General features: G+C 34.9%; 2 protein-coding genes across 2 annotated transcripts; both read left to right on the plus strand.

The window, feature by feature from the left end:
* Positions 1-1,929: 1,929 nt before the first annotated feature.
* LOC145597671 (SPX domain-containing membrane protein At4g22990-like) lies at positions 1,930-11,439 on the plus strand. The gene is made up of 11 exons (XM_081653893.1): positions 1,930-2,300; positions 3,630-3,692; positions 4,611-4,731; positions 4,830-5,141; positions 5,245-5,349; positions 5,438-5,895; positions 6,057-6,352; positions 6,909-7,123; positions 8,547-8,737; positions 9,132-9,265; positions 10,918-11,439. Exons 2-11 carry the CDS (start codon positions 3,640-3,642, stop codon positions 11,154-11,156), a joined length of 2,124 nt encoding a protein of 707 aa, XP_081510019.1. The 5' UTR covers positions 1,930-2,300; positions 3,630-3,639; the 3' UTR covers positions 11,157-11,439.
* A 2,282-nt stretch (positions 11,440-13,721) lies between these two features.
* Positions 13,722-17,590, plus strand: LOC145597553 (protein HOTHEAD-like). Its single transcript, XM_081653746.1, has 6 exons — positions 13,722-13,874; positions 14,265-14,386; positions 15,378-16,019; positions 16,153-16,544; positions 16,637-17,202; positions 17,290-17,590. Exons 2-6 carry the CDS (start codon positions 14,296-14,298, stop codon positions 17,342-17,344), a joined length of 1,746 nt encoding a protein of 581 aa, XP_081509872.1. The 5' UTR covers positions 13,722-13,874; positions 14,265-14,295; the 3' UTR covers positions 17,345-17,590.
* The last annotated feature ends 3,906 nt before the right edge of the window (positions 17,591-21,496 follow it).

The raw sequence follows: 21,496 nt of genomic DNA on the forward strand, positions 1-21,496 counted from the left end.
GGTTGGGTTAACTTTGGTTGGATCTAGTCCGAGACTGAGTCATATTAAATCATCGTGCCCATACAAATTGAAATATAATTAAAACAATTCACTTATGAGCTAAGTTGAGTTGGGTTTGATTTAGGTTTGAGTTATGCTAAATCCTGCAAGTCATGTCAGGTTAAGTCGAGTCGGGTCATTTTTCGCACGTCTTCTATTAATCTGATTTTCAAATAAAGATAGTACTCGGTATAAGTTTAGCTGTTTAGATAAGTTAAGAAAATACTAGTTTAAAATTTTCGGAAATTTCACGAAATGCCCCTAAATTATTTTTTTATTCACCAAATGCCCATCAAAACTTTCAAATTCACCAAATACTCCTGAGTTTAAAAAAATTTCACCAAATGCCCTTAATGACTAACGGCGGTTAACACCGTTAGTCATTAATGACTAATACGCCACGTGGCAGCCTATAAGTGGTTGTTGTAATATTAATTAATTAATTATTAAAAAAAACTTTTTAAAAAAAAAACTTAAATTTTTTTTAAAAATACCCCCACCGGCCACCACCCCCTAGACCCACCCCGCCCCACCACCCCTGCAGACGGCGCCGGCCGCCATCTCCCAGCCGGAACTGGCCGCCGGTCGCCGGCGACGCCAGGCCCCCCACCCTCGACACCCCCTCCCCTACCCCCAACCCCCTCTCCCTCCGTTTCCCCTCCCCTTAAACCCCTCCACATCCCTCGAAACCCCCCCCCTTCGCGGCCGGTGTCCAAACCCCCTCCCCGGCGCCGGCGAACCTTTTTCGCCCCACCCCCCGCCATCCCCACCCCCTTTCCCCCCTAAACCACCACCTTAAAAACCGAAAAACCCCCAAATCGAAACCCTAGATTTCGATTTGGGGTTTTTTCGATTAAAGGGTTTTTTGGTTTTTTGGGTGGTGGTTTAGGGGGGAAAGGGGGTGGGGATGGCAGGGGCTGGGGCGAAATTGGTTCGCCGGCGCCGGGTGGGGGTTTGGGCGCCGGCCGTGAAGGGAGAGGGGGTTATTCGAGGTGGGGGAAGGGTTTGAGGGGAGGGGAAACGGAGGGAGAAGGGATTGGGGGTAGGGGAGGGGGGTGTCGGAGGGTGGGAGCTGCCCTCGCCGGCGAAAATGGACCACCGACGCAGGGTCTGGGGGTGGTGGCCGGTGGTCAGCCGTTGGGGGTGGGGTGGGTCTTGGGTGGTTGGGGTAATTTTTTTTTATAATTTTTTTTCTATTTTTAAAGTTTTTTTTATTTATTTTTAAATTTTTTTTTAATAATTAATTAATTAATATTACAACAACCACTTAGAGGCTGCCACGTGGCATATTAGTCATTAATGACTAACGGTGTTAACCGCCGTTAGTCATTAAGGGCATTTGATGACATTTTTCTTAAACTCAGGAGTATTTGGTGAATTTGAAAGTTTTGATGGGTATTTGATGAATAAAAAAAATAACTCAGGGGCATTTCATGAAATTTCCGTAAAATTTTTAATACCTAAAAAGTAGGTAGAGTGCATCGGGTATGTTCTATTTACTTCATACATTAACTAATCTGAATTTATTAAATTGTACTCCGTATTTGAATTGTAAATTAAATCTGATAACCCTTTTCAAATTGTACTCAATTATCAAGTGGAGATTTTTTGCGTCCATGCATGTCAAATTCATACTTGTTAAAACATTCATTTAATTGCACCTTTAATACAGATCTAAATAATTCACATTTAAAATTCAACAAACACTAGATCAAATCATAAGAAATCACCAAAAATAAATCAAATAATAAGAAAATTGTACAAGATCCACATGTACTATTTAGCTTTGAATACCATAACATGGCCTCACTCTCATCACACCTCATATGATCATACCTCACAATTATACTTATATTTATACTATGCTCCAAAAATGTCTATTTATAGTAGAACTTTAGCAACTTTTCACTAAATAAACTTTTCAAAAAAAATAAAAAAAAATTAGTATTCGGTAATAACATTTCATCATACATTCATACTTATCTTGGCGGCAGCTTCTCCAATTTTCTCTCTCCTCTTTTTCTGTTACATGATTAATACGGAAGTAGTACTACTACTACTATAAAAAGCAACAGAAATAAAGCGACGAATTAACACATCCAATTTTTTTTTTTTTTTTTTTTTAATAATCGCCGTCTTCTTTTTCACTTTCTCTCTCCTCGAATTTGCCGCAAAATCTGCTGATTTTTTCAAAGTTCTTCACAAATCTCTGTTTGTTGATGTTCATCTAATTACGACGCTTCTCGATTCGGTTTCTTCAGGTTTAATTCTGTTTTTGTATTTTTCAATTGATTTTTTTGAATGTCAACTTTATTTTTGTAATCGATTAATTACTCGTTCTTCTTTATAATTGCATGTTCAGTGTATTAATGGCGTGACAATTGCCTGTTTTTTTATTTAATTATTGATTAATTATTAATTTTATAATGATTATTTGTATTTTTGTGGTTATTAATTAAATTTGGACTTTGAACTTGTGGTTTTGATTTGTCTAATAGGACTGGTTTTATTGAATTTTAAAGGTTTATTAAATTATTGATTTGATTTGATTTGATTGGAAATGAAGAGCTGAATTATTCTTGCTCAGTGCTGACTCGTCTGAAAGTAGATGAATTTATTGCGATTGTTTGTTTAAATGATCGTGGTAGCTTCTTCGTTGTTGAATTATTAATTTAGGAATTTATGACAAAATCACGTGTGTTCGTACGAGTGTTTCAGTTTTAAAAGGGCTGCATATATCATTTTCCATATATTAATACGATAGATTAGTAATTCATGAGAAGTAATTAAGTTGTTGTATGTAAATTTGGATTGATTGAATACTTGGGTTACTGATTGTGAAGAAATTTGCTACAACTTCCAGTTGTCTATTTTTCGGGTTGTTCTGTTATAATTATATATTATGGGGAGAACAGATCTTTCGAAGAGATGGGACATCAGAATGGGTTGCCGTGTTTTGTATGATAAGGGGATGGGGGTATATAATTACGTAGGCATTGATGAAAATTATGAGATTTCGTCATTATATTCGTTGAAGAACGGTCAATTCTCATTTTTTTGTATTAATTGTTAGTATATTGATAAGAAGTAGAAGGATGGACTTGATGAGGATACTTTCATTCGTGGCGAATTCAACAAAACTTAGATGGACATATTTGGAGACCTCTTCATCCCAAAAAAGAAAAAAAAAATTATTGAAAAGAATAAAAAATGTGTTTTTGCTGTTATATTATAAGCATATTATGATGTATTCAACCAGTTGAAGATAATGGTGCCTAATCTCAATTGACATAGTTACTTAATGATGCATGGCAACTAAGTTGTTGACAATTGATAGATTGGAAAGACATGATTTAAAATGGTGAGAGATGTGGCATTAATTTACAAAAACAGCTTTTTGTTTTATAAGTGAGAGTGTAGAGTTATCGTCTCCTGCGTCGTTAAGGGAGCAAAGGTGTTTATGATTTGGTCAGTAGTTTAGCAGCCAATAACATCTTTACATTTGGTATATTGTAGTGTTTTGAAAGGAGCTGGTTTGAATTTGCATTTCACCAAAGGACTGATCGTTTGTATCTCTTGCTGTTTATCAGATCATTCACGATGGTTGCTTTTGGGAAGAAGTTAAAAGAAAGGCAACTTCAAGAATGGGAAGGGTATGTTACGTTTGTGATTCGAATTTTCGGCTTTTTTTTAACATTGCTATACTTTTGTGTTTCTAGTTTTCTAATTCTTGATAAGTATAGCTTGTAGTTTTTGAATCTAACAAAGAAACTACTTTATGTGTTGAAATTTGCTGTCTGATCAGAGTTATATAACACTGTTAAAAGTTAAAATAAGGGGCAAGAATAGCCAAGGAATGTAAATACTAACAGGAAAACAATATTTTCACTGAATGGTTAGTTTCTTTTGGATGGGGTTGTTGAAGTTAAAACCATTGTTTCAATAAATCTCACGAGAAGATGCAAAAGAAGATTATGACTTTAGTATAAGTCAGGAATTGTGTGTACTTTTATGTTCTATGTATTAGCTTTTTCTTTTTTTTATAAAAAGAAAAAGATGTTATATGTATTAGCTGCAGAATGAGAAAGAGATTTGTGGTATCAGGTATGATATACTTGTGCTGGGGCCTTTAGTGTCATAGTATTTTTCTTTGCTAACGCCTTCTAAAGGTTTTGAACTTACCAAGACTGAGATATTAGGCTGCAAACTATCCTCATTATCCACAAAGTGGTTCTATGATCGTTACTGCTATCACGACCTTATTCAAGATTTGAAACCATGAGTATTATGATGAATGAAGCTTTTGTTCAGGTGTTTAACAGACATAGTGGTGCTACTTTGTGCAAGTAAAGTATGGAATTTAAAAACAATTTTTATTGCATTTTCACATCGATTTTTATGATGTAGACACACAATAACACAATCAGTGGAAGGTATTTGGTTGTATTACTGATTCTTTATGGACATGTTGTTTGATCCCTTATTTTGTTGTCGTGTCAATGTTAATGGTCATTTAGCTACTTCCGTTTTAGTAGATTTTAATCTATTTGAGGGTGTATTATTTGTTTCAGGTATTATATTAACTACAAATTAATGAAGAAGAAAGTCAAGCAGTATGCTCAACATATAAATAATGGAACATTGGACAAACGACAGGTGTTGAAAGACTTCTCAAGAATGCTAGATATTCAGGTAAGGAAAAAAGGTTCTTGATTGCTCTTAGATTGACGGTTGAGTTTCAATTTGAACTCTAGTAGTTATATAATCAAATACTATGATGTGATGTGTAGATCGAAAAAATTGTCCTTTTCCTTTTGGAACAACAAGGGCTACTCGCTGGGAGGTTAGCCAAACTTGGTGAGCAGCATAACTCTCCTGATCAACAGTCTGACATAGCAACGATATGTCAATTACGGGAAGCATATAGAGAAGTTGGGCTGGATCTATTGAAGCTTCTTTACTTTGTTGAGATTAATGCGATAGGTCTTCGTAAGATTCTTAAGAAGTTTGATAAACGATTTGGATATAGTTTCACTAATTACTATGTCAAAACACGTGCTAATCATCCTTATTCTCAGCTCCAGCAAGTGTTCAAGCATGTGGTGAGTTTACTAAGTCTGATAAAAACTTTTATGTCAGTCTTCAAATCACACAGGGATCTTAATTCAAGCATTTTTCACTTACATGATTTTTCACTATGAGCAGGGAATAGGAGCAGTTGTGGGAGCTATTACTCGCAACCTTGGAGACCTGCAGGAGCGTCAAGGAAGCTATGCCTCGATTTATGATCAGCCCGCTCTTCCCCTTCAGGTTGCTTGCTAATTTTTGGCTAGATTGGATGCTTCTGCTATTTCAATCTGTTGAGCATTCCTTGCTCATTCACTAAAATGTTATGCAGGATCCTGTAATTGATTCGATCAAATCAGCTGTAGATAGGTTGGGCTACTCAACGAATTTCCTTCACTTCATGGCACAACATGCACTTATCATGCAGGAGGAGATATTACCAAGTCCAGTTGAGGAGCAAATTGATGAGAAAAGATACAATTATATGTCACTTATTTTGAACTTAGCGAACACGTTTTTATATATGATCAATACATATATTATTGTTCCAACTGCTGATGATTATTCCATGAGCCTTGGAGCTGCTGCAACAGTCTGTGGTATTGTTATTGGGGCAATGGCTATTGCACAAGTCTTTTCTTCTGTGTATTTTAGTGCCTGGTCTAACAGATCATACTTCAGACCTCTTGTATTCAGCAGCATCGTTCTTTTTGTGGGAAACGTCATGTATGCAATGGCTTATGATTTCAACTCTATATGGATTCTCTTGATTGGTCGTATTTTCTGTGGGTATGTTGAGATTGTCTCTCTACTTGGATCTTACCAGAATAATGGCTTATTATGCGTTTGTTATATGTATTATTGCTTTCTTTGTTGGCAAGTGTGTTTTGTTGGGAACAACAATTTGGATGGTTTAGCTAAATTGTTTTTTTTTTTTTTTTTTTTTTCAGATTGGGTTCTGCTAGAGCAGTTAACCGGCGCTACATCAGTGACTGTGTGCCTCTTAAAATTAGAATGCAAGCATCAGCTGGTTTCGTCAGTGCAAGTGCTCTTGGAATGGCATGTGGCCCTGCTCTTGCTGGCTTACTTCAAACAAATTTCAAGCTTTTTAACTGGACCTTCAACCAGGATACTCTGCCTGGTTGGATCATGGCAGTCGCCTGGCTACTCTATTTAGTTTGGCTGTGGATTGCATTTAAAGAACCTGCACATGAGGACGACCATGTGGAACAACAATCTACAACAGGTATGCATTTTATAGGACTCGGGCACGAATTAGAAAGAAATTCACTCTAGACTCTAGATAATCATAATAATTGGTTAAGCAATGAAATGGTTTGTATCCTGCAAAATTGTAGTTGCTGATGGGTTGCCTTGAGCTGTGTAGTTTGATGATGTCGAACTAGTTGACTAGACATCAGTGTTTTTATATGGAAAATATTATGATGCCATTCTTGTTGGTTTCCTCCTCCATATTTGAAACTCCCCTGTTTCATTGACTTGACTTGGCAATGTGTGAAATTAATGTTAAATTCAAATACCAATGAGAACTATAATGGGAGCTCCATTGCTAAAAGAGCATATATTCTTGATTTTTTTTTTCTTTATTTTTTTCACATTACTACTATTCCTTAATGTGGATAATATAGTAGTTTTCCCTAGCTGAAATAGACTACATACGTTGGAGCTATGTATCTGCTGGTTGGTTCTTATGTTGACTGCATTTACATTATTATGATATTGTACTTTTATATTGTTTAGAAAGTTAAAGTATTAAGCAGCCAAGTCATTTCCTTTGACAGAAACAAAGCAGAGTGATGTTATGGAGAGAGGTGTTAAGCAACCTTTGCTTTTGACATCAGAACAGAATGGAAGAAATTCAGAAGAAAAGGTACGAGATGATGGTGATGATGATGGTGATGGTGATGCAGATGAGAGTGAAGAAGCTCCTGAAGATTCCCGTGAGCCAGTCACTTCAATTGCAGCTGCTTACAGATTGCTCACACCTTCTATTAAGGTATGCAATCAAATGGTTACCAGAGCTTCTATACCTTTGCCATACTGTGTACAGTGTTCAGCTTGTACTGTGTTTTTTTTAATGGAGAAAGTTGCTGGAACATGATATTTTCATGGTCCTCATGGGTGACTTGACTACTGAATACTGACAATATGATATGGAACTCAAATTACTTGGTAATTGGTATAATCTTTGATAGTGCTAATTAGCTGATTAATACAAATTCATTTGCATATATCAATTTGACAACATCACATTGCTTTTAGTACTCTAAATTTCAATGGTTCAGTTTTTAATATCTATTGACTGTCTGAGTGAGTTGATGTCCTCCAGGTTTCATGTTTAAATTAAAGGCATTTACTATTATAATCTGGTTGGGCAGGCCTAGGTCTTTTGTGCTGTTAACTATTTAAAAGCATTCTGATATTAATTATAAGTTTATAGCTGGGTCAATTGGCTAAAGATGATTATAACGTTGTCATCATGAATAAAATACTGTGCCAAAAATCTTTAGAACTTTCTCACTGCAAGTGCTGATGATGGAAATAGAGTTTTGGTTGTGATGAGATTGCTGAGCAGAAATGTGCCTTGAAGTATATTTCCTTATAGTTGAAGAAACTTGGTTGTTCAGTTATAATGGTAAATTGGTAATGGCCAAACATCATCCCAGAAGCCTTTAAGTGGTGTAGATATAATGGCTAGATATGTCTTTATATAAGACAGGCATCTGTAATATCTAATATATTTTTGTTTTGCACATTTAACATAGGAATATAAGGTACAGTGTTATCTAATGTTCCGCCTTCAGGATTCAGGAAGCCAATTAGGAACTAGTTAAACATAGTAATATAGGAAGCTTTTGTTTCTGATATGGGGGTTGACAATATCACAATTCACAATTTCCTTCTATCTGTTTCTTTTCTGGGTGATTTCTACACTCAAGAAGAAAGTAAAGGTTTTTTTTTAGTCTTTTGATTACTTATTTCCCCCTGGTTGTGACCATCATGATTATACGAGAAAACAAATATCAAGGGATGAAATTTTTGTTTTAGTTATGGAGTTTTTTATTATAATATTTTATTTCAATCCTAGTTGATTCATTGTTTGAATCTCCATTAAAATATTTTTAAGTCTTTGAAGAGTGTAGGTCTTTTAAAAAGTATAATGTGCTTGATTGGTTTCACCATCATCTCTTTTCGTTACAATCTACTTTCCTAACGAAAGAGATCATGGTAGAACGTTTTCATCAAGATTTGTTATTTTTATGTGTATATAAGTTTTTAAAAATATTCTAGGATTACATGATCAGTGGTAAATTGTTTATTTATATGAATGGACGGAGTATATAGAAACTTTAACAAAAATCATCTGTGTTAAAGTTTTTCTGTAACTGACTTTGCAATTTCCTTTCTGATGTTTTCAGGTCCAATTATTGATTTATTTTATGCTCAAGTATGCAATGGAGATATTACTTTCAGAATCTAGTGTTGTTACGACATACTACTTTAGTTGGTCTACAAGCTCAGTGTCTATTTTCCTTGCCTGTCTTGGACTGACAGTACTTCCCGTGAATATTATTGTTGGGAGCTACATCAGTAACATGTTTCAGGAGAGGTAATTGTTCTTGATTATCCTCAGTATTTGGTATAAAAATATGATGTCTTCCAATGGGAGCACATAAAACTTAGTGTGTTCGAGCTGTCAAATTTTGTTGCCCAAAGAGGATTTAAGAGAGTGGATAAAATTGAGATCAATAAATAAAGTCACCACTTCAACTGGCAGCTTTTCTTAGGTAGTTAGGTACTCAGGTGTTCCTTCGTATCGCAAATTGTTCAATAGCTTAAAAAGATCTTTCTATTAGCACCTTGACTTTAAATTAAAATTACCTTTTTAAGGAAGTTAGATCAAAAGAAGTTTGGAGCAAGTTAGTTGTCGTATTGATAAGCTTTTCCTGCTTGCCAGTAGTAGCTGATTTTTTATATATTTTGACACTTGTATCTGGTTGCAGGCAAATTTTATTGGCGTCTGAGATTATGGTTTGCATTGGCATTGTGCTAAGCTTCAACTTAATAATTCCTTATACTGTGCCCCAATATGTCTGTTCAGGCTTGATCATGTTTGTCTCTGCTGAAGTTCTTGAGGGTAAGATTTCTTATTACTACATTTATCTATACGGTAAACTGACTTTCAATTAGTTTCCTGAATTTGAAGTTTACTGTACTGGAACGGAGAGTGTAATGGACTGAGTTCGGTCACCCTGTGATTTCAGATTTTAAACAGCAAATTAATAAAGGTGAAAGCTTTAAATTGATTGATAATAGTGAAAGGGTTACAAACAATAATTTAATAGCTTGAGGCTATCAATCTTCGAAAGTGAGTTTAGCTCACAACTCTCCAAAATGGCTTTAGGCCATAACTCTCTAAAGGGTTCATAACAAATTTCTGCCTACTTTCTACTTTCCCTTCTCTATCTATTTATACTAAAGCTAAAGACTCTAACCTAATAATAATACTACACTACCAATATTACCCTTCCTTATGTTAGTCTATTACATAGAGTTGGCATAACTGACCAGCATCCATGGGAGTAGATTTAGGATCTAAAGCAAGCAGACAAGGGATTACTGCTATATATGTTGGGAATTCTTTTTTTTTTTTTTTTTTTTTTTTTTCACTTTTCTTAAACCGTGGGAGTAGTCTATTTTGTGATTCTATGGTTTTGTTAGTATTAACATATTCTCTCCCGACACACTTTGTCTTTTGTTTAAGAAAATTAGGAGATTATTGTGATGTTGAGCTATGAGATGCATGTAGGATTTTGACTGAAACAATGAGAGTTAACCTTGGTAAATGATATTCCTACTAATGAACACTCAATAATCATCATTGAACTGCATGTAGCTTAAATTTATACGATTTTAAACATATTCATTTTGTTTGACACCTTAGGCTTCAGTATATTTGGTCAGTGTGATATGCCTTAGAATGAACAGCTGTAAATACTTCATAAACTAGTATTCCCTCCGTTTTAAAATACTTGCTCCACTTTCCATTTTTGGCCGTTTTTAAATACTTGCTCCATTTCCTTTTTTGAAAAGCTTTTACAATATTTAATTTATTTCTCACACCTAATGGACCCAACATAATACTCTCTCTCCTCCAATTCTTCCACTAGTTTTGCTTTTTTCAATTTTTTATTCTCTCAACTACCTCACTACCTCCATATTTTTATTACTTTCTCCAATTTTTCCTAAAACTCCGCGCATGAGAAACGGAGCAAGTATTTAAAAACGGAGGGAGTATATTAGATAGTCATCTTCAGATGTGTTGGAAGCAGATTGCAAAATCATTTGGCAGTCATTGAAAATTGTCTTTTAGTGTAATTTTTATGGTGGTAGAGTTAGCCTGAGATTTGACTTAAATGGAAAATTGGGGACCTCTCATATTAATGCTGACTGCTTTTAAATTCCAAAAAAGTCGAAATACAAGCTTTATTAAACAATTGGCATTATTTGGTTGCTAATTATTTCCTGTTGTTCTTGTTAAGTACCACTTAGAAACAGGATTTAGTCATTTAGACTTAGAAATTGTATATTGATTAAGATGTATCCTCTCCTGTTGCCTAATTTTTGCTAGTCTTTTATACAGGACGGAAGTAGAATAACCTGATAAGTTAATATTTTGATGAATCTTTGCAAGTTCTTTCTATCTAGCAATTGCTTTCATTTGCCTTAATTATATTTATAAACTTTCATGGCTTTTCTCTTGAAACTCAACAAACTTTTGATCTTTAGGGGTCAACCTGTCGCTCCTCTCTCGGGTTATGTCATCAAGACTCTCACGAGGAACATACAATGGTGGATTATTATCAACGGAAGCTGGAACTCTGGCAAGAGTGGTTGCCGATGGCACAATCACCCTGATCGGGCTCTTGGGTCAGAGTACTCTATTGAATTTGACTCTTCTTCCTTCTTTATTCATCTGCATTGGCTGCATAGTTGCTACTTGCTACACCTACAACTCCTTGTACTGATCGGTCTTTTCCAGTAGCACTAGATTATTACAGTCCTAAGCATCTTCTGCATCTGTTCCTAACTCTCAAATTTTCGGTGGTATTTACAATTTTGATTTTTCACAATTCTTGCTGTATATTGTAGGGCAAGATAGGCCTATTTGTTAGTTTGCCCTCAATTAGTTAATACTTGAGGTGGTTTGCTGTGGGCAGTAATAATGTTTGTAAGTGAATTTCTGCATGATTTCTGTGCAGCTTTTTTGAAATTTAATTCCTACATGAAAATTTCCGAGATTGAACAGTGATCCACGGAGTACTTAATAGTACCGGTACTTGAAATATGATGTTAGTGATATACTAACATAGTATCAATGCAATGATATAATTCTAAAACCAATTATTTGTCTAGATTTGGAATTGACACTTGGCATATTTGGGGATGACATGATTTTTTGAGGTTGAGCAGTTCATGTTCTGTTTAGTGGTTATCAAGAACTCTATTGTCCTCAGTTTCGACAGCTTAGTGATAGTGATGAGCCTGATGGTTGAAAGCAGTGCTAGTTTAGTAGAAAAACTCCTGTGTATACTCGTAATTGTCTTGCAAATGTACTCGAAGTAATTTTTTTTATTTTTTTATTTTAAGGTAAGGAGAATTCCCTTGCAAGTTTTGGGGGGGGGGGGGGGGGGCGGGATAAGGAATCCAACTTGCTTGGGGTGAAAATCGAACCCCTCTCACAAGGGTGGAAGGAGGGCCTCCAACCACTAGGCCAACCTTGATTCTCGTACTCGAAGTAATATAGTGTCTAAACTCTAAAGTATATTGATGCAACTATTTTGTGACGCAGATAAAACTACGTAGTATGATTACTCCCCAAAACAAGTAATGAGGCAATCAAAAAGGGAAGAAAATTCTATCATATGTTCAAATCTTTACTCTTTCTCTTTCAATAGAAAGCTAACTCTAGTTTGGTTCATAACACACATATTGTCACACAATTAAATTGTTTCTTTTGATTATAGTTTGGTGTATTTAATAATGCACCTTAAATGTGTTTTGAGTGGTGTTCAAGTTTGTTATTAATTAATTTATTAGAAAATTTCAATCAATAAATTTATTTGAATTGGTAGGAATCGAGTAAATAACATGGGTTATGAAGAATTCATTCGGCATAAATGAGTGATAAAGTTAGTTGGGGTTATCCACTCCTGGACATTTTCTTGACATGCCTATTTGTAACGCCAGCAACTATAAAGTTTGTGAATGTCGTGCTCATATACATACCATTTCCAACAATTAATTCACCAAAATGCATCAAAATTAATAACTTATATTCATACCTAATTTGGCAGCAAAATTATAAAAACTGACTTTTAGCATATAACAGTATGTATAAGATATAAGCATTTCTATTGAGTTATGAACTCGTTGGTTTCCATATTTGTGGCCAATATCTCTAATTATGCCCTTTGTGTCAATGTGTGATGGAATGTTTTCATTTGTGATTCTAGTGGGAGGCAAAGAAAAGACTAAAGAAGGAATAAAATGTTCTATTGATCAATGAAGACAATGATATGTATAGATGGTTTTCTTCACCCTTGTTTTTGGGTTGGATATAAGTGCAAACCTCGGGTTAGGCATCCCTTTTAAGAGCGATTTTATGTTCCCGAGGAATAAGTTTTAATCACTAGATTAAGGGCCTGTTCACATTTACTGAACTGAGAGAACTGAACTGATTGGAGCTAAACTGAACTGAACTGATTAGAGCTGAACTGAATTGAAATGAATATTTTATGAGAGAAGGAAATTAGGAGCTGAACTGAACTGAACTGAACTGAACTGAAATAAATATTTTATGAGAGAAGGATATTAGGAGCTGAACTGAACTGAACTGAAATGAATATTTTATGAGAGAAGGAAATTAGGAGCTGAACTGAACTGAACTGAAATGAATATTTTATGAGAGAAGGAAATTAGGAGCTGAACTAAACTGAACTAAACTGATTGGAGCTGAACTGAACTAAACTAAACTGAAAGTAAGTAAATATGAACAGGCCCCAACTCAAATAGGCCGATTATCTAAAAATGATTAAAAATGATGTCTTTTCAAGATAGATTTTTTACTTTCATTTACCAGTTAAGTAGGCCGGTAATCGAGTCCATGTAACTTATACGAGTATTTGTAGCTCAACTATATTCATGTACTATGTAGGCATGCCATTGCGTCATTTATTCATGGTGTTAAATGTTAATGTTGCTTGAAAACAAATTAACAAAACAGAGTTTTACTTCTAAATTACTATGTCATCTCTTATATTCTAACAAATGCTTACAACTTTTTTTTTTTTTTTTGAAAGAACACAAATGCTTACAACTTAACCCAAGTACACTGCAAAATTTGTACTTTCTCAGTGTCAAATACTGTAGTAAAAATTTATCCTAGGTGCATACCTTGAACTCAAACCTAAACTACCAAGTACAAATATAGCAATTAATGTCTCCAAAATTAGTTGCAACAATCAATTAATCCACCACCTAAGCATTGTTCTTTCTCTCTCTCCTATCAACCTCTAAAAATGTGACTCTTTGAATTGAGAGGGACAAAAAAAAGAGAGAGTGTGTGTGTATGTTTGTAAGTGACAAATTAATAAAGTTTTGCTAATTATTCTACTCTCTCTCAAAAGAAAAAAAAATCATAAATTTCCTTCAAATTCGATCGGTATCCATATACTCCACGTTGTGTAAGTTGTCACACTTACTAAAACTATTTTAATATATTCACTCATAAATATGTTGTGAATTTTTTTCTAAATTACTAGTGTTATAATATAGTTTCGAAATATTTGCCTTAAATATTTGGGAGGGTTTTTGAAACTTTGGTATATATATATTTATATATATATTTTGCATCATCTTTGTAGTGGGGATAGTATTTTTAGGCGTCCAAATTGATCGATAATTAGTTACTATTTTTGGACTGTCTAATATATTTTATTCTTAGTGTATCCTTCTTGTAGTATATAATAAGTTCGGTTATTAGTGTTTTCATTGTGTGTAGCATGCAATTTAAGTAATATATACACCACAAACTTATAATTATTGTAAGTTGATTTTGAGTGTTACTATTATAGATAAAGTTTCTTTTAAAAGGTTTTAACAAAAATGAGTAAGTCAGTTGGAAGGCTAATTGGGTGGTGGAGAGTGTTGGTTGCTGCTTCTTTCTTCTTTCATGGCCTTTCTTCTTCTGATAAAGGTAATTTTTATTTTTATTCTTTTTCTCCTTATTATATTAACTATCTTTTTGAATATACATACATACATACATGCACATTATAGTCTGTTATTCTCTCCGTTTTATATAAGATAATACACGTCAAATTAGGAACTAGCAGTTTATAATGAAATAGTAGACTAATTCACTATCACTAATTGATATATAAGGGTTTTTTTTTTTTTTTTTTTTTTTTTTTTTTTTTTTTTTTTGTGATAAGGTCAAGTTTTACAATTTATATAGGGAAACTCTATAAATTATCCGTTTATCTTTTCTATATATATAGTACACGAAACCAAAAAAAATAAATACATTACATTGTAATAAGCTTTATTATACATAAAACAAGTGTCATGAAATAAACTTTGAGATAAAGTGAGTGTGTACTATTTACTTCATATATTTTATAAGTAGCACATACATATAAAAGTTAGTTTAATACACGGTTAATCAATTCGAACCTTAGATCCCATATATATTGATAACCTTACTCTAATCGTAAAACACAATAATACTCTAGTACTATATAAGCATTAGTAGTCTTGTAGCTTGCCATAATGCTCCTCCCTCCCATTTGCACGAATATGACCTGTAAATAAGCGTACACCATTTAAAATTTAGTTGACATTGCAACTCTTTTGGAGAAATATCATCTTTTGTAATTAAGAATTCAACTACCCTTTACATAAGTATACTAGAAAATTGTAATTTGTAATTAGTGTAGCCAAAAGCAGTTAGAACTTTAGAAAGTTTCTTTGCATAATGTAAAACGAGTAATAGCATTAAATGATATACAAGCTTTTCAAAGGAATTAATGTTATTTTTTACTGTAATTTTTAGCAAGAGGCATAATTAGTCTAATATACATGTACATATTATGGTGTAATCATGTAACGCTAACCATTATGAACCAAAATTCAACATCTTATTGACATTTTTAATTTTGTTGAACGTGATTTTAATTTGGTGGCAGCTCCCAACTATAGCTTTGTCCATAATGCAACAACAGCACCACCAACCTCCTACTACGACTACATCATTGTCGGAGGTGGGACGGCCGGGTGTCCCTTAGCTGCAACATTATCCCAGAACGCGACCGTGTTACTCCTAGAGCGAGGGGGCTCACCGTATGGAAACTCAAACATAACCCTACTCTCCTCCTTTGGGTCCGCCCTCTCGGACCTCTCCCCAACTTCCCCGTCCCAACGATTTATATCCGAGGACGGGGTCATCAATGCAAGGGCCCGTGTCCTAGGGGGTGGGTCCTGCCTAAATGCCGGGTTCTACACCCGTGCAGGAACCGGCTATGTACGAGACGTGGGGTGGGACTCACGTCTCGTAAACGAGTCGTACCACTGGGTTGAGGACGTGGTGGCGTTCGAGCCCCCAATGAGGGAGTGGCAAACAGCCGTTAGGGATGGTCTACTACATGCTGGAATAGTCCCTAATAATGGGTTCACTTATGATCATATTAATGGGACTAAAGTTGGTGGGACCATCTTTGATAGAGAAGGAAATAGGCATACTGCAGCTAATTTGTTGGGGTATGCCAATCCCCAAGGAATCAATGTGCTCTTACATGCAACTGTCCACAAGATCTTGTTCAAAACCAAAGGTACGGAATATAACTATATAAGCCCAACTTTTAATTTTTCACGCTTGTCAACGTAATAATTTAAGAACAATGTTATTTTCTGTCCCGAATTACTTAATCGTATATTTTGACTAAATTATGTGACGGCGGAAAGGGGTGGCAAGGCCAAAAGCCCACGGGGTGCGATTCGTGGATGCACAAGGTGTACGACACACGGCCTACTTAAAGTCCGGGTCTAAAAGTGAAGTTATAATTTCAGCTGGAGCATTAGGAAGTCCACAATTGCTAATGCTTAGTGGAGTTGGCCCAGCAGATCATCTTAAGTCCCACAATATTAGCCTAGTTTTGGATCAGCCCATGGTTGGGCAGGGTATGAGAGACAATCCAATGAATGCAATTTACATCCCTTCTCCTCTCCCTGTGGAGGTCTCCCTCATCCAAGTTGTCGGCATCACCCCCTTTGGTAGCTACATTGAGGCTGCTAGCGGCGAGAACTTTGGTGGCAGCAACTCCCACCCAAGAGACTTTGGCATGCTCTCTCCAAAGGTACTTGATATTCTGATATATTCTAAATCAAAATACAAGTACAAATCAAGTTTTACATAACATTTGTTAATATGTCGTGTTACATTTTACAGATTGGTCAATTATCAATAGTACCACCAAAGCAAAGAACACCAGAGGCATTAGCCGAGGCCATAGAGCAAATGTCTAACTTACCAGACATAGCCTTCCAAGGCGGGTTCATACTCGAAAAAATAATGGGTCCAATATCAACAGGTCACCTCGAGCTTCAAAGTCTCAACCCAAACGACAACCCATCAGTAACCTTCAACTACTTCCAAGAACCCGAGGATCTACATAGGTGTGTGCAAGGGCTCCAAACCATAGAAAAAGTGATAGAATCGCAACCGTTTTCTAAGTTCAAGTATCAAGGTATATCAGTTCATACACTCCTCAATATGACTGCTAGCACCCCTGTAAACTTGCTGCCTCACCACGCCAACGTATCAACCTCGCTCGAGCAGTTCTGCAAGGACACAGTCATGACTATCTGGCATTACCATGGAGGTTGTCTGGTTGGAAGAGTAGTGGATTCGGATTATAAGGTTATCGGAATCGATTCATTACGAGTGATTGATGGATCAACCTTTTATTACTCCCCTGGGACTAATCCTCAGGCTACTGTTATGATGCTTGGAAGGTAATTTAGTAATAATTCACTAATTACATACAAATTATATCATCATATTATTACGAGTAGTATACTAATGATATGTTAACATTGCAGGTACATGGGAGTTAGGATATTAAGAGACAGATTAGAGAGCCAAGGGAAAAAATGAGCTAGACAATCATTAATAAAGATCAATGATCATGGATGATTATTAAAAGATGATGTAGTTTAATTTGCTTTGGAAAAATCCCATTTTGTTGTTCTCATTCTTCTCAAAACAAATTTTGAGATCTTAAATTGTTACTGTAATAATTGTATCACATTTTCTCTTATTCGAAAAGTATCATATATATCTATGCTATAAGATTTGTAATATTCAGCATTATCAGCAATTTCCAACCTTGTTCAATCTAATGAGAATACGAAGTATCTAATTTAATTCTAACATTAAAAATATTTTAAAGCACACAATCTTTCTCTTGCTAGAACTCTTCTTACTCAAAGCCAAAGAGACATGTACCAATAGTTTTTTTTTTTGACAAGATGTACCAATAGTTTCAAAATTCCTGTAAATAATGAGAATACAAGTAACCCCCGACAAATCTAATAACACCCTACAAGTAACCCCTGCCGCACCACGTAGGGGTGAGCAAAAATTCAGGGTACCCTGATCTGGAACCGGAACCTGTTCGGAGCCGCAGGTTCCAAACCCAGAACCTGTACAACAGGTTCCGGTTCCGGGTAATAAAATTTTGGACCTAGAACCTGTAGGGTACCCTGTTAGTACATGTTCCCTATAAGGTACATAAAAGCGAAACCTATATGGTATTAAATATCTTAGACAATTAGTGTTGGTTTGTTATATTTGAAGTAGTTTACTAAACTTGTAAGCTTTTATTGTCAACATCCATTTTTAAAAATATAGAATTGTCACAATTTATCAAGTAACTATTATGCTTACTTTGAAAGACATGGTACCCTGTTTAGGAACCGGAACCTGCAGGTTCCGGTTCCGGTTCCCAATTCTTAGGAACCTGTTGCAACCGGTTCCGGTTCCGATTTTTAGGAACCTGTTGCAACAGGTTCCGGTTTCGGGTACCGATATTTTTACAGGGTACCCTGCTATGCTCACCCCTAGCACCACGTGGCTAACCGCATACAAAAATTTGTATTTTAAAAAATAATTTAAAGTTCAAATAATAAAATTCAAAAAAGTATTTGTTTCCAAAAAAAAAAAAAAGAATACAAAGAGGGTATCCCTCAAAAAAAAAAAGAAGATATATATTGTATAAGAATGTACTAGTATAAGGTTTATTAATGATTTATTTTACTACTAGGAAAAATCTAATATATATAAATAAAGTAGGCATTTTTGGTGAGCATTGGGAGCGCCACATAAGAAAAGGTATATTTTCGACCAATTAAAAATTAGATTTCTATTTTATTTTAGAATTAAAAAAATCACTCGCCACCTAAACAAAAGTGACGAATGAAATTTTAAATTTTTGCCACGTAGGTAAAAATGACGAATAGTAATTTATTAGGATTTTAATTATTTAAGAACACTAAAATTTATCATTTATATATGTTACAAAACTAAAAATTATCTTTAGATTTTAGGATTTAAATTATTTAAAAAACTAAAAATTATATTTTGATATTTAATAAATATAAATTATCATTTGATGTTAATTGTTTTATGTAAATATCTGATGATATGATATTTTCATACAATATTTTTAAAACTTAAAATGCAAGAAAACAATTAAGATATCACCAAAAAAAATATTTATATACAAAATGTATATAAAAATTCGTGCATCGCACGCCACATTAGCAAAAGTAATATTTCGACCAATGAAAAATTAGATTTATATATTAATTTAGAATTTAAATTTTCAGTCGCCATTTAAGAAAAAATTAACAAATGAAATTTGAGAATTGAAAACAAAAAATAGTAATTTAAGATTTAAATAATGAAAAAAAAAAAAACAAAAAGTTATCTATTATATTATCTTTTACATTAGGATTTATATTATTTTATTAAATAATTAGAAATTAAAAAAATTTATTTTGATTTAATGATTTTATCTAACTATCCGATGAATGAGATAATATTTATTTCAATTTATAAATTCAAGTTCTATATAAGTAAAATTTGAAAAAGAATAAGTTAAAACTTAACAAAATATTTTATCTTAAATTAATGTTAAAATAATAGAATAGAAAATAAAAACAAAAAATATTAAGAAATTGCAACATATATATATATATATATATATATATATATATATATATATATATATATATATATATATATATATATATACAAAAATGAAATATTTAAAAACCGTGCATCGCACGGGCTTACATCTAGTAGGTATTATAATAAACCAAAAAAAAAGAATTTGGTTTTAAAAATTCAATCATTAAAATCTGTTGCAAGCCCCCGACAATCCGAGTTCGTGAGTTCTGGTCTTGTTTCAACTCTTGTACTGTAAGCCTCCGACTTCTTGAGTTCTGAACTTATTTTTTGCTTTTATTTTTTTTCCTATATGTATAATTGTATATATTTTTGGATGCAAATTCAATTTTTTTGATTTAATTTGTATTTGTGATTCTAAATTACTCTTATTTTTTTGATTGGTTAATGTGAAGCGAAATCGTTTTTTTTTTTTAAGGCAAAAGGTGAAATCGTATTTTTTTTTTTTTGAGGGGAAGGTGAAATATTATTTGATTGAAAAGAGTTTAATATTTACCTCTAAATTAGCATTAATTCCTGATAACAAGTTGTTGATTGAATTGGTATTCCCACTTGTTAATTGAATTTTTAGTTGATTTGAATCCTGTTTCTTAATTGAATTGTATTTGTGATTTAAAATTAAATTGTTACTTGGATTTTGTTGATTTGAATTCAGTTTGCTGATTGAATTTTTATTTCTGAGTCGAAATCAATTGTTTTTTCTGATTGAATGTATTATTTTCCCTTTTGAAGGCAATGGAAAACATGGCAAATTGGAGTGAAATTCTTGAAGAAATTATTAGGAAAATTGCAATGGAGCATCTTGAAAGTTTAGAAGATTTTGATGCTTTTGGGTTGGTCTGTTCAAGTTGGAGAAATTCAATAAAGGATGTCAACAACTTCTGTCCATATAAAAACACCCAATTTCCTTGGTTGATGTTAGCCGACCCTCCCAATAATTCACACCGTAGACTTTACAGTCTCTCCAAACACATGTTCCGTAATATCAATCTGTCTGAGCATCATGATGACCGATGGATTTTTCACGCTTCGAAAGGGTGGCTTCGAAAGGATAATCTCGCGCCCGATCAGGCCGGAACCCGCCCGATCGGGCTGATCGGAACTCCAGAATTCGAAGCCCCTCGCGCCCGATCGGGCGGCGGTGGCCCTATCGGGCGGCAGCAACAAATTCCAGAAACTCACTCTCGCGCCCAATCGGGCGGAGAGTGATTTAATCGGGCAGCAGCTGTATCTTTCTTTCACCCTTCTCGCACCCAGTCGGGCAGTGGTGGCCCTGACTGGGTGGCTGACCTCCGACCAGAAATTGGTGCGCTTGAGGTCCAGCGACCACCACCTTAACTGGTGGTATACTTTCTTCCTCTAAAACAGAGGTTCAACCTCTAAACCGAGTTTGTTGGATATGCCGGGGATAAGTCCAGACCTCATCTCCCATAAGCTTAACGTCGACCCAACGTGTCGGCCAGTTAAGCAAAAGAAACGGAATTACTCCGCAAATAAGAACCGAGACATCGTAGCCGAGGTCAAAAAGTTACTGGATGCAGGCTTCATCGAGCCTTGTCAGTATCCATAATGGCTGGCAAATGTGGTGATGGTTCAGAAGGCCAATGGTACCTGGAGAATGTGCGTTGACTTCACGGACCTAAATAAGGCTTGTCCGAAGGATTTCTATCCCTTGCCGAGGATCGATCAGCTAGTTGACTCGACGAGTGGGCATGCCTTGCTTAGTTTCATGGACGCATTCTCGGGGTATCATCAGATCTTCGTGCACCCCGACGATCGAGCGAAGACGGCTTTCGTCACGAACGCCGGGGTGTACAATTACAAAATGATGCCCTTTGAATTGAAAAATGCGGGGGCAACTTATCAAAGGCTGGTGGATCAGGTTTTCGCCGATCAAAAAGGCCGAAACATGGAAGTCTATGTTGACGATTCAATCGTCAAAAGCAAAAAAATCTGAAGACCATGTTAAGGACCTGGCTGAAACCTTCGCCACATTAAGAAAACATCAAATGAAGCTGAATCCGAAGAAGTGTGTCTTCGGCGTGAATTCAGGGAAAT

Source organism: Chenopodium album, chromosome 20, assembly GCF_948465745.1.
Source record: "Chenopodium album chromosome 20, dcCheAlbu1.1, whole genome shotgun sequence".
In the NCBI taxonomy this organism is placed as follows: domain Eukaryota; kingdom Viridiplantae; phylum Streptophyta; class Magnoliopsida; order Caryophyllales; family Amaranthaceae; genus Chenopodium; species Chenopodium album.

What these genes read in the sequence shown, in the direction of transcription:
- LOC145597553 (XM_081653746.1), top strand. Translation starts at nt 14,296, where the DNA reads ATGAGTAAGTCAGTTGGAAGGCTAATTGGGTGGTGGAGAGTGTTGGTT. An exon ending in GATCTTGTTCAAAACCAAAG is followed by an intron (nt 16,020 to 16,152) that starts GTACGGAATATA and finishes GACGGCGGAAAG; the next exon opens with GGGTGGCAAGGCCAAAAGCC. An exon ending in TTGGCATGCTCTCTCCAAAG is followed by an intron (nt 16,545 to 16,636) that starts GTACTTGATATT and finishes TACATTTTACAG; the next exon opens with ATTGGTCAATTATCAATAGT.
- LOC145597671 (XM_081653893.1), top strand. Translation starts at nt 3,640, where the DNA reads ATGGTTGCTTTTGGGAAGAAGTTAAAAGAAAGGCAACTTCAAGAATGG. An exon ending in CAACTTCAAGAATGGGAAGG is followed by an intron (nt 3,693 to 4,610) that starts GTATGTTACGTT and finishes TATTTGTTTCAG; the next exon opens with GTATTATATTAACTACAAAT. An exon ending in CTCTGCTGAAGTTCTTGAGG is followed by an intron (nt 9,266 to 10,917) that starts GTAAGATTTCTT and finishes TTTGATCTTTAG; the next exon opens with GGGTCAACCTGTCGCTCCTC.